The sequence below is a fragment of the Callithrix jacchus genome, chromosome 19 (assembly GCF_049354715.1).
Source record: "Callithrix jacchus isolate 240 chromosome 19, calJac240_pri, whole genome shotgun sequence".
Classification (NCBI taxonomy): domain Eukaryota; kingdom Metazoa; phylum Chordata; class Mammalia; order Primates; family Cebidae; genus Callithrix; species Callithrix jacchus.
Genome location: NC_133520.1, coordinates 16,963,960 through 16,976,909, shown reverse-complemented (window position 1 = coordinate 16,976,909; position 12,950 = coordinate 16,963,960). Strand labels below are relative to the sequence as shown.

Genomic DNA, 12,950 nt, shown 5'->3' with positions numbered 1-12,950 from the left:
CTGGCTGAAAAGGGCTCGCAACTGCACCAAAGCACTCCCGGGGTGTGAGGGTGGGTGTTCAATCCCAGAGCTTTCCGAGCGGCTCTTCCCTCGGTATGTTCTGTACTCACCGAGGTCCTGGCCGAGCGTCCAGTTAGCCCGGAGGGGCCCGACTCGCAGGCAAAGGGGTCTGAGGCAAGGGCCAGGCGGGGCGAGCGGGCCAGGCGGCAGGGACCGCGCTTTCCTTAGAGGGCGCTGTGGGGGCGGCTCCGCCGCAGTCCCGACTCCCGCCGCTTCCTCCCGCCGCCCCTCCCCGCCACTCCGGGCGAACGCGGCCGGGCCCTTGGGGACCGAGTCTCGGCGCCGCTGGGGACCAGGCGCGAGCCGTGCCACAGCCGGAGAGGGGCTAGGGCCCCGCCGCCACCTTATTCCGCCGGCCACCTCGCCGGCCATGCATTCTTCCGGCTCCTCAGGCTCCCAAAGCCCGGGCCGGGGCCCGGCCAGCCCGAGGTAACCCCCGGCTCAGCGGTTGCAGGCCCGGGAGCGGCAACGGAACCGGGCCTGGGGAGGCGCTGGGGGCGGGGAATAGGTGTCGTCGTCGCGTGGCCCACAGAGGTGGCGGCGGCCTGAGGGACGAGGGCGCGGTAGGCCCCGGGGAGGAGGTGGGGGCGCGGGGCATCCGCCCGCCTCCCCGGGACCCGCCCCGGTGACAGGTCCGGCCTCTGAGTCCCCGCCGTCCCTCTGTCCGCAGGCAGCCGCGAGGGGAGTAGGGCGCCCGCGCACCCGCTCGCGCCGCGCCTCGGGCCGCCTGGGCCGCCGCCGCGTCAATGACCGCGACCCCTCGGCGGGGGACACCCGCCCCGGCGCTCCGCAGCCGCCCGCCATCCGCACCCGCCGAGGTGAGCCCGGCGCGCGGGCCGCGCCCGCCGCCACGACCCCTCCACATCCGCGGAAACCGCTGCCGGCTCCACCGGTCCCCCGCGCTGCGGTCGCCTCCTCTTCTCTGCTGCTTTCATCATCCCCCACTTCCCTGCCCTCTGGTCGGTGATCTGATTCTTTTCATCCCCGGTTCCTTGGCTTTTACCTCTGTTTGCCTTTTGCTCCCCTCCCCCTTCTCCTGTCCTTCCTCTTTTTCGCTTTATAACCCCCTACTTTCTTCCTCTCACCTTTTAAGCTTTTTTTCTGGGCCTCCTATTTTTTTTTTTCTTAAAAAAAAAAAAAAAAAAAAAGGAAAACAAAAATCCTATTGCTGCAAATGAGAATTTTGAGGGCAACTCTTCGCTAGCGCCGGAGACCTTTTAAAGGAATGCATCAGTTTGCAGGAATGGTGGTGGTGAGGGGACCGAGGTCCTCAGTATCTGGAAAATCTGATCGAGAGGACCCTGTTTCGGTTGTGTCACTCGTGTCTTCAGTTTGGAGATCCTGAGGGTATCTGAAGCGAGTGGATCTATTTTCTAAGTCCACATAGACGACTGCAGTGAGACGCGGTGCGGGGACGGCCGCCGGTTACTGAATGGGAATTGTGTTATCATTTGCTAAATATATTGTGACATACCCAGTGCCTTGGTTAACAGTTCCCTTGACCTTGTGCGGCTCCTCCTCCCTCGCTGTCTGTCCCTCCTCTGGAATCTCCCCTGAGATCACCGAGGTACTACAACATCCAGAAGCTTCAACCCTCGCTTTGTATTTTGTGCTAGGGACTATTTCCGTTGGTTACTGTTTAGATGTGTTTAATCCATTTTCCTTTTTAAATGAATTTTTCTTTTACCCTAGAAAGACAAGACGGACTCCAATGTGAGAATGGCTATGACTTTGGAAGAAGCTCCATGGCTGGGCTGGCTCTTGGTGAAAGCACTGATGAGGTTTGCCTTCATGGTCGCCAACAACCTGGTTGCTATTCCATCCTATATCTGCTATGTAATTATACTTCAGCCCCTTCGCGTGCTGGACAGTAAGCGGTTCTGGTATATCGAAGGAATCATGTATAAATGGCTTTTAGGAATGGTGGCTTCCTGGGGATGGTATGCTGGATATACAGGTAAGAGTGAGAACACTTTTGTTTCATGCATAAGACAAAATTTGTCAGGAGCCGTGATTAAATATGTATTATACTTTGGGTTGAGGATGCTTTCATGTCTTCACTACTAAAAAAAAAAAAAAAAAAAAAAAAAGAAAACAATGCTATTGGGTTTCTCTTCAGAATCTCAGAAAGACTGATGTTTTCAGAAGTATAATATCATAATTATATATTGATAAATTTCTTAGATAATGTTTTTATTGTGCATTGAGATACATTTATTAAAACTGGTCTGCAAAAGCTCTGGTAGAGGAAAAGGAGTGTGTTGTATAGGACTCGAGAGCTTATAAAGTGAAGATGTAAGATATTTCATCTATTTCATGGAAGATGCCCGTAAACACTGGAAACTTAGAAAAATGATGCAGCCATATTTGTGCTGAGATAGTTTAATAAGTTTCTTCATTTGATGTGCTATTGCACTGTTAGCAATTTGAAAAGAAAGCAAAAATGGCTTTATTTTATGTATGTTTCTTTTGTTTACTAGAATCTATATTTTATCTCACAAATCTGAGTATTAAATATAAAAAATTAAGTTAACTTTGTTAAGCTAATTGATCTTCTCAGTGTCTTTAAATAGATTGTGATTTCCACCTTTAAATTGCATTTTGGGAAGCAAGAGTAACACTATTCTGTAGTGGACTTTTATAGAACTAGATGCGAAGTGGTGTTTATTTTCTGAGCTAGACCTTATATGCTTTGAGAACTTACACCCTTGCTGTGAAAATTATGTATCACTTATTGTATTTATTTGATTTTTTCCCCCTAAGAATTAAGATGATTAAAAAAATCATGAAGGTTTTTAGCACTTGTCGGATGTGGAGGCTTTTAGCACAGAAATTTCTACCTGATAGGCAGACTCCTTAGAGATAATGCAGATGCTGTGGTCAGTAGAGGTGTAGTTCATAGCTTGGCAGAACGAGGAGGGGTACTGTCAGGGTCAGGCAGTATGGCAGTTCTCCATTTGAAATTCTGTCTCCCTCTTTCCCACCCAGGCTGCATCTGCAGATTTTATCCACACACAAAAGAAGGACTGACAGTATACAGCTTTTATGGAGTCTGACAGACTCTTGCTATGTCTGAGTGCTCTCAGTTGCACCAGATGAAGCCTTTTCTCCTTTCAGGCAGTGCCATTTATTATTATGCAAGAGCTGAAGCCCTTGGGATAGTGTTTGCATTGCTTCCTTGTCATCTATCTTGTTGGGATTCCAATACTTTTTGGATATAGTAGGTGAGCTTCTGGCCCTTTTTTTAGGACTAGGTGGTAGCCATACCACTGGTAGAGAAAAAAAAATGAAGTTCCAGTCTATGGTGCTGAATTCTTACCTGAATTGCACTGCTGTCTTAAGAATTGCTTGGCTTAGTATAGTTTGAGTGTTCTGAAATATATGCGATATGGTACTAGTGGCTTTATTCTTGTACAGTATACTTAAGTTTGCTTGTTTTAAATTAGCTTATAGTATTTTCAGAAACCTGTTCTAGAAGTTCATTCTGCTTAACAATGAAATTACTGAAATGTTTGTGCTTGTGTATGGAATATTTAAGCATTAGCATACTGGGAAGGTAAAATTAATTTGGTATTGACCTTGAGATTAGAAGGAGTGCAGTGGTGCTGCTTGATGTCAACATTAGTTTTCCTATGGCCTTAGCAAAACTGCAATGTATTTTTAAGCATATTTTCTTGGGGTGTCTCTTCCTTGCTGACTATAAAACTGTAATTTCTTTTGCCACCTGCTTGGAATGTGGTCTTGGCATGATCTGCATATTTTAGTCTCTCTGAAGCATCTGCTTTTCTTCAGGCTACTGCATTTTGACAATTTGATCAGTTTGTCTCATTTAAATATAGGCTGGTTTAATGTATATATTTTTAAAACGTTTTCCTATAGGTAGAATACTTGATTTCAGAGGGCCTGGTCATAGTCTGGTCATAACAGGAAATAGTCAAGAAGTCAAACAAATATAGGAGTGAATTTGGTTGAAAGCCTCAGCTGAGTTTAAAGAAGTACATCTAAGCAGAGGTTGATGAACAGGTGTACCCATAAAATAATCTCAGTGGTTATATTAGCCTTTCTTTAGATTATATTTCACTTCTTCCCTTTACATCAATAGAAGGGTGGGCTTGTAAAGAATTTTTTTTTTCCTATGCCCAAGTTTCACAGATGGAAAATTGAATATTGCCAAAGGAATTCTGCTCATCAGAGTAAGTATGTTCATGTTTTAGAATAAAAATTGCCAAAATTTGTTGAAAAACCACTTATGAGGAAATTTTAAATACTAATTAGGAAGCTAAAAATCGAATATGGGTATATTGGTATAATATGTATATATTATTTCCAAATTATGACATTCACTGTAATATGAGTGAATTATTCAGCTCTGCTGATGAGGACTTACATGGCCCCATATAGTAGCCACTAGGCATGGGTCACTATTTAATTAAAATGAAATAAAATTTAGCTCCTTAGTCACACCAACCACATTTCAAGTGATCAGTACTAGGTGGCTAGTGGCTACTGTATGGACAATGCAGATACAGAACACTTCCGTCATCACAGCAAGTGCTATTGGACAAAGCTGATGTAGTAAGCATGGTTTTCTTTTCTTAGGAAAACTAAATTTTATCTTTATTAAAAAAATCCTTCTTTAGTTCTAAATAGATTTCTTTTGTGAAAGATAGGAAGATTTATTAAAGTTTTATTAAACTGTCTCTTAACTTGAGGCAAACATCACAAAAATGAGCCCTTTAAATTCACACGTGCTTCTTGGATGGGGAATGGTGAGGGCAGTAACCCAATAACTTAAATGAACATTCTTGTACTTTAGTTTGCATTCTCAGAGCTGGGGAACTGGCTGTAGACACAGAAGATGGAAAAGGGATTTTCTGGTCTGTTTCTGGCTTTAAGTTACACATTTTTAAAAGTACTCTGAAGACGCTGGGATTTGTACACCCACAGCTTGCTACTAAAGTAGTGATGATGGTTGTTTTCACATCTTCTTGTTTCTTTTTCTTTTTTGAGATGGAGTCTCAGTCCGTCCTCCAGGCTGTAGTGCAGTGGCGCAATCTCTGCTCACTGCAACCTACGCCTCTGGGGTTCAAGTGATTTTCCTGCCTCAGCCTCTCAAGTAGCTGGGACTACAGGCTCATGCCACCACACCCAGCTAATTTTTGTATTTTTAGTAGAGATGGGGGTTTCACTATGTTGGCCAGGCTGGTCTCGAATTCCTGACCTTATGATTGATTCTCCTGCCTCGGCCTTTCGAAGTGCTAGAATTACAGGCATGAGCCACTGCACCCAGTCTGTTTTTACATTTTCTTTAACGGGAAGTGCTGTACAGATATGTTGAGGAACCATTTTATATTGCCTTTGTCTTCATATTACAAGGGCAAACCAAAAGAGAAAAGAGCTACCAGCTTAACTGATGATCCACTTCTGCATGCTTTATTTGGATCTAGGATAAATCAGGATCCCCCCACCCCCACAGTTTAAATGACGATTGGCAAATTTTAGAGAGGTTTCATATCAAACAAAATGTATTCTATTTATTTAAAATAGTTTATTTTTATTTTAATATACTTATTTTAATAAAGTAATTGTTATCCAAACACATTTAATTAAAGTCTCAGCCAGGACCAGTGGCTTATGCTTGTAATCTCTTGGGAAGCTGAGGTGGGAGAATCACATAAGCTCAGGAGTTCGAGGTTACAGTGAGCTGTGATCATGCTACTGCACTCCAGTCTGGGTGACAGAGACCCTGTCTGCTAAAAAAAAAAAAAGACTGTGCATGAATACTTTAAAAATATTTATTGTTAATAGAAACTCCAGAAATTTTATTTTCATATAGGATGAGAGTCACAGGTCAAAGCCTGACTGGAAGGGAGCTGGGTGCCAGGGGACTTGCTGCCAATCTGTTTTTGTATAGCAAACACCATTTTCCTTAAATTGGGCATGATTTGGGGAGGCTTTAGGGAAAGCCGATGGAGATTAGGTATAGTTACCTCCTACCCTCCAACTGACAGCTGCCATGTCTTTCTGGGTTATTTGATTATTTGATAGCGTTCTGCTTTTGGGGAATGATACAAATTCATTGTGTGAAAAAAATTAATTTTTAGGAATTGCTTCTGACTTTGAAATTCTACAGAAAGTTTTGAAAATGTATAGTATGTGAAGATGAACATTTTAGAATGTTAATTAAAATAGAATTAAATAGAATATGTCAGAAATGCATGGCTTTATACTGAATGGTGCTGCACAGTTTATTTTTTACTATGAGTGCAGCGAACATTTGAAAGGCATTGTTCCAGTGGAAAGAGCACTGGGATTTTGGAAAACTCTGGGAGTCAGTGGTCTAGCTTTAACTTTAAATCTGTTCTCACTGGTAGGGGTGAGATCCTTACCTACTCTGTGCCCACTGGATGGATCTTTATAATCCTAGGGCCTAATTTGTTATCTCATGCTCACAGAGTATTCAGTAAGTGTCTAGTTCTTTAATGATCCTTTTTTACTTTTATTTTCTTGAGACAGTCTCACTCTATTGCCCAGCCTGGAGTGCAGTGGTGCACTTTCTGCTCATGGCAACCTCTCTTTCTCAGGTTTGTGCGATTTTCATGCCTCAGCCTCCTGAGAAGCTGGTATTACAGGTACCCACCACTGTGACTGGCTAATTTTGCATTTTTAGTAGAGACGGTTTCACCTTGCTGGCCAGGCTGGTCTTGAACTCCTGACCTCAAGTGATCCACCTGCCTCATCTCCCAAAGTGTTGGGGTTACAGGTATGAGCCACTGTACCGGGCTGAATGTTTTCTTTTTCCTTTCCTGTTTCTGAGATTCCCTAGCTGCCTACCTTCCTGAAAGGTCTATTATCAATATCATTGCAATCCACAAAATATGAAACCTTGAATCACATCATGTTTAATGTAAGAGATTACAAATCTCTAACCACATTCATTGATTATTTTTTGAGAGACAGATTCTCACCCTGTTGCCCAGGCTAGAGTGTGGTGGCGGGATCATAGCTCACTGCAGCCTTGAACTCCTGGATTCAAAAGCAATCCTCCCGCCTCAGACTTCCAAGTAGCTGGGACTGCAAGTGTACATCACCTGCCTGGCTAATTTTAAAAAAAAGTTTTTTGTGGGAATGAGACCTTCCTGTCGCCCAGGCTGGTTTTGAACTCCTGGCTTCAAGGGCTTCTCCTTCCCTGACCTCCAAAAATGCTGGGATTATAGGAATGAGTCACTGTGTCTGGCCACATTTGCTAATTTAACACACCTTTATTGAACTTCGATTATATGTGGGAACAGGTACCCGGGAAGTACCTAATAGACCCAAGATGTAATCACTGACTTTTAGGACTTCACAGCAGGCTTGGTGGGGAGACTGCACCGACAATGAGAATATACAGGTGTACAAAAGGAGGTAAGAGGAGGGGCTCCTGATCTAGCATCAGTGGTAGGTGGTGACAGGGAGGGAATAGGGCGTTTCAAAGTCCTCCTTCAAAGGACTTTGAATTCTTCAGTAATTATAATACATTTAAAAGATGCAGTTTGTGGCCGGCAAGGTGGCTCACACCTGTAATCCCAGCCACTCAGGAGGCTGAGGCAGAAGAATTGCTTGAACCTGGGGGTCTGAGGTTGCAGTGAGCCGAGATTGTGCCACTGCACTCCATCCTGATGACAGAGTGAGACTTTGTCTCAAAAAAAGAAAAAAAAATGAAATTTGTATCTTTCCGGTGATGATATTAGCTAAGATTTATTGAAAAATAAACCAGGCAGTGACCAAAGTGCTTCAGTCACTTAATGCTCACAATAATTTTACCAGGGTAGTACTGTTGTTATTCCTTCTCCTTTTGTTTTTGATGTTGAAATTGAAAGAGGTTTCAGTTACTTTCCCAGAAGCATTAATGGGATTGATGTTGCCACAAGTTTATTTTTGTATTTAAAGAGCTAATATTGACCTTTGGAGAATGTTCCTAGATACATGGATATTAAAAGGGCATTTTACTACCCATATGCCCTTTTGCTTTTGAGGCATAAAATCTCTTTCTGAAGATACAACTCTTTAACATCTGAAAGCAATATCATAGCTATAGATTTCTTCAGGAGGTTAAAAACTTGGTGCTTCAGTGGAAATATAGTATAATGGAAATTTCATAAAATCCAACTTCCTTAAGGCTCTCTACTCATATGGAGAATAAGAACTCCACTGGAATTTTTGGTTTTGAGTGCCTGAAAGTAAGTTGTCGTCAGAGTGAGGAGTTACTGCATGATGTTAGGCTGACAACTGATTTTTTTTTGAGAGACGAAGTCTCACTCTGTCACCTAGGTGGAGTGCAATGGCACGATCTCGGCTCATTGCAATCTCTGCCTCCTGGGTTCAAGCGATTCTCTTGTCTCAGCCTCCCAAGTGGCTGGGATTACAGGCGTGCACCACCACACCCGGCTAATTTTTTGTATTTTTAGTAGAGATGGGGTTTCACCATGTTGACCAGCCTGGTTGCAAACTCCTGACAACTGATCCACCCACCTTGGCCTCCCAAAATGCTGGGATTATAGGCGTGAGCCACTGCGCCCAGCTGACAACTGATCTTGACATAAATCCAGGAGAAGAGTTTTCAGTGCAGTGTTTTGATTTTTATATGGAAAATATATCATGAAAGGAATTTTTTTTTCTTCTCCATCCCTGTGGTGATAATTAAAGGTAAATATTACTAAATGCTTTAAACTCAGCAATCTGGTGGTACTACAGATTTGATATCTGGTCTTATTTCAAAGATAGTTTCTAATTGAATAATTTATTTTAGATACTTATTTTAAAATATATATAATCATGTGCGCACATGCCCCTACATATTACAGAAGCTTAGGGGACAGTATTTGTAGTGTTTGTAGTAAAACTTCAGGTTCTGGAGTCAGAGCTGGGTAAAATAATTTTTGGTTTATTTTTGTTTACATTTGCCCTGCATATCTTTGGCAGTACTTTTGTTTTTAAACTCAAACTTTTATAATTTGCTTTGATTTAGAAGTGTCTCTAGTACATAGCATGGAGTTAGGTTTTGCTTTATGAGTGAATTTGAAAATCTCTGTTAATATGAGTTGAATTCATATTTATATTTATTCATATGTCAAAAATTTGTTGTGGTTCTGCCATTGTATTTTATGTTTTCTGTTTTTATATACATAAATGTTAAGTCTTTCGCTGTGTAGTATCTTTGCTTTTCAGTTGTTCTGATTTTTAGGAAGGTTTGTTTTTTAATCTTATTACTTTAATATCCTTACTTCTCTATTGATAGTAACCATTCATTCTCTTCTATGACCAAAGGTAAAACTCTTTTTAATCCTTCTCTCTTCCCTTTTCTCTTCTCCTTCACCCAGTCTTAGTAATATTTATTTAAACTAGCATAGACATTTTTGCTATTATGTATGCTTCTACTTCTACTACTTGAGCTTTGAGACTATACACTGACTGCCAGCTATTACATCAAGGTAATCAGTAAGCTTATTATACTTCTCCCTGTTTTCTCCCTTCTTTCAATTTATGTTATTTGAATTTGTACAGTGTTAAAGCCTATAATATTTATATTCTATTTTATTAACCTCATTTCCATTTGTTTTTGTCTTAATTCTTCAGTTTAAATGTATATAATGTTGACCCAGGTACTTTTGCAGAGTCATTCTTTGGTTGACTGAAGTTTATCATCTAGCAGTGTCTCAGTAAGGCTCGTGGGAACAAGATGGGGATATTATTCTTACAGCATTTTCAGAATTTGCTTTTTGTTGCTTTATACTTTTTTTTTTTTGAGACAGAGTCTCATTCTGTTGCCCAGGCTGGAGTGCGGTGGCGTGTTCTCAGCTCACTGCAGCCTCAACCTCCTGGGTTCAAGCAGTTCTCCTGCCTCAGCCACCTGAGTAGCTGAGATCACAGTTATGGACCACCATGCCCGGCTAATTTTTGTATTTTTAGTAAGATGGGGTTTTGCTATGTTGGCCAGGCTTGTCTTGAACCCCTGGCCTCAGGTGATCCTCCTGCCCCAGCCTCCCAAAGTGCTAGGATTACAGACGTGAGCCACTGTGCCTGGCCAGTTGCTTTATCCTGAAGGATAAATTAGCAGGTTATAAAATCCTTGGCTCACACTTTCTTTTTTTGAGTATCTTACAGGTATTATACAAATATCTTCTGGCATTAAATATTATATGAAGCCAGATTTAGTTTTTTCCCATTATTACTGACTTGGTCTTTTTGCCTGTCTGCCCAAAGGGATTCTCCCTTTATCTCTCATATCTAGTAACTTTATTAGGATATAGTGTATAGTGGTGTTGACTGTTTAGCCCAATTTTTACTGGTACATATGTGACTTTTTAATATTTAGATTCAAATGTATTTTAATTTCAGGAAAGTTTTCTTTAATCATGTCTTTAAATATTTACTTTTTCTCATCGTTTTGGTTTTTGTTTTTTGGAGACCTTAGTTATATGTATGCTGAATCTCCCTTTGTATGTCTTTTATATCTGTTATTTTACCTTTAATCCTTTTAAATACTTTTTCACTTAAACATTTGTTTCTTTCCTGTCTCCTACTGTGTTTTCTGCAATATCTCTTTGTTTTCCTATAAGTTTCTTCTTCATTTCTGTGATGGCTTTTTTTTTTTTTTTTTTTTTAATTTTTTATTGGATTATAGGTTTTGGGGTACATGAGCAGAGCATGCAAGACAGTTGCGTAGGTACACACATGGCAGTGTGCTTTGCTTTTCTTCTCCCCTTCACCCACATTTGGCATTTCTGTGATGGCTTTTTTTATTCTTCCATTTTTGTTGTTTAGTTCTGCCAATTCATGTTTCTCTATTCCTGTTATCTAGACATTTCTCCCTTGAGTTCTTGTATTCTTTATTTGTGGTCTTGTTCATAGTAATGATGGCTTCCCTATAGTTTTTGTCTTCTCCACTGTAATAGTTTTCTGGGTGAGTATACTTTGACAGTTGGTACATATCTAGCATTTTTCTTATGTTATCTCACAGTCAGTACCATGCAGGTCACCTTTTTTCCTTGTGATTTACTCTGTTATTTGTAGGAGGTTTGGGTGGGGCCAGGGTAGATTTCCAGATTTCTGCCTCAGAGGTAGTCATTTTCACATATGACACCTGGGTGTGTTTCTCTTCTGCCTCTCAAACCAGACAAGTCTAGAAGACCTTTTTCCATTGATTCTGGACTTCCCACTCCTTCCTTTGTAGCTGTGATTGGAGGGACATGGCTCCAGCATGCCAATGTAAACCACTGCCCCAACTTTTGTTTTTTTTTTGAGATGGAGTCTCGATCTGTTGCCCAGGCTGGAGTGCAGTGGCATGATCTTGGCTCACTGCAACCTCTGCCTCTTGGGTTCAAGCGATTCTTCTGCATCAGCCTCCCAAGTAGCTGAGAGTACAGGCATCTGCTACCAAGCCTGGCTGATTTTTGTATTTTTAGAAAAGTTGGGGTTTCACCATATTGGCCAGGCTGGTCTCCATGAACTCCTGACCTCAGGTGATCTGCCTGCCTCTGCCTCCCAAAGTGCTGGGATTATAGGTGTGAGCCACCATGCCTGGCAACCCTTTTTTTAAAGAAAAATATTGTTGCTGTCGCTGTCTGAGATCTGCCACTGTCAGGCCGTCCTTATCACATGCCATACTGTCTGTCCCTATAGCTGCTCTCCACCACAGCATAGATTGCCTTGCTCTCACTTTGGTGGTTTTATTTTTTAGATTTTTTTTTTTTTTGAGACAGGGTCTTGGTGTCTTTCTGTCACCGAGGCCAGAATACCATGGTGCATTCCAACTCACTGTAGCCAGAAACTTCTGGGCTCAAGTGATCCTTCTTATCTCAGTACAAACAGCTGGTCTGCCTTGAGAATTTTAAAGATCACTAGTGCCACCCAAAGTTTGACTAGTAGCTAGAACTACAGGCATGTGCCACTATGCCTGGGTAATTATTTTTATTTTTATAAATGGGATCTTGCTAAGTTGCCCGGGTTGGTCTCAAACTCCTGGCCTTAGGCAGTCCTTCCACCTGGCCTCCCAAAGTGCTGTGATTACAAGCATGAGCCATCGCACCTGGCCTGGGATTTTTTAAAATATTATTGTTTTCCTCCTTGGTTTTCTGAAAAAGGAGTTTTGTGCAGTTTTTTTCTCCTTGTTGCTATTTGTATTTTCCCAGAAGATTCATGCCTATAACGCTATTATGTCTATACCAAAAAGTACAACACAAGATAACTATATAATTATAGTTCAAATAGCACTGTCACCATCCTATTGTACACTGGTTGATTATTATAAAATGGAGAGCAATTTTACCATCTAATTAATTTTCTTTGAGGTCTGTTCAAAAGCTTAAAGTAGCCTCCAAAATGTATTTCTTTTGTATCCCAGTGGTTTCCAAACTGTTTTCATTCTTAGATTGCTTACCAGTAGTATAGAGTTAAGACATCTACTCGATTTCCATTTGGCTACAGTAAGAAAATGTCATCAAAATGAATGGAAGGAGTGAGTTACCTTTGGTACTTTAGTAAGGAATATGAAATAAATGTGACATTAATACAATAAAGCTCTAGGGTCTGGTCTGCCTTGAGAACTTTAAAGATCACTAGTGCCACCCAAAGTTTGGCAAATATTGTTACCAAAGAGTTTACCATTCCTAATCTAAAATTAGGGTTTACTTTATAGGCTTTGTTTTAGGAGTTAATTTTCAGAGTTTGTAAATTAGTGGCTATATTCAGAAGCTGATATATTTTATTTGGCCTTAGCACTATTAAAACTTAAAAAAAATTAGCTGTCAACATTTCAAATTAGGGAGATTTCACAAAACATGAAAACAAATTCCACATTTTCAGCTACTCTTGAGAAACTAGAGATCTGGTTGTGCTGATCCCTCATT

General features: G+C 41.3%; 1 protein-coding gene and 1 pseudogene across 6 annotated transcripts in view; one reads left to right on the top strand and one right to left on the bottom strand.

The window, feature by feature from the left end:
- LOC118149555 (peptidyl-prolyl cis-trans isomerase NIMA-interacting 4 pseudogene) overlaps positions 1–536 on the bottom strand; it is a 131,341-nt pseudogene extending 130,805 nt beyond the window's left edge. The window contains exon 1 of the transcript XR_013529735.1: positions 111–536. The product of XR_013529735.1 is annotated as a peptidyl-prolyl cis-trans isomerase NIMA-interacting 4 pseudogene (transcript). The remainder of the gene's footprint in view (positions 1–110) is intronic.
- LPGAT1 (lysophosphatidylglycerol acyltransferase 1) overlaps positions 303–12,950 on the top strand; it is a 94,124-nt gene continuing 81,476 nt past the window's right edge. The window contains exons 1-3 of one of the 5 annotated variants that reach the window (XM_078356617.1): positions 303–489; positions 731–878; positions 1,753–2,017. In XM_078356617.1, coding sequence (XP_078212743.1) covers positions 807–878; positions 1,753–2,017 — 337 coding nt within the window. In that variant the 5' untranslated portion in view covers positions 303–489; positions 731–806. Of the gene's footprint in view, positions 490–722; positions 1,628–1,752; positions 2,018–12,950 lie in introns of those variants that run through there. The other 4 variants (XM_078356616.1, XM_002760549.6, XM_035281413.3 and 1 more) reach the window with 4 other exon arrangements.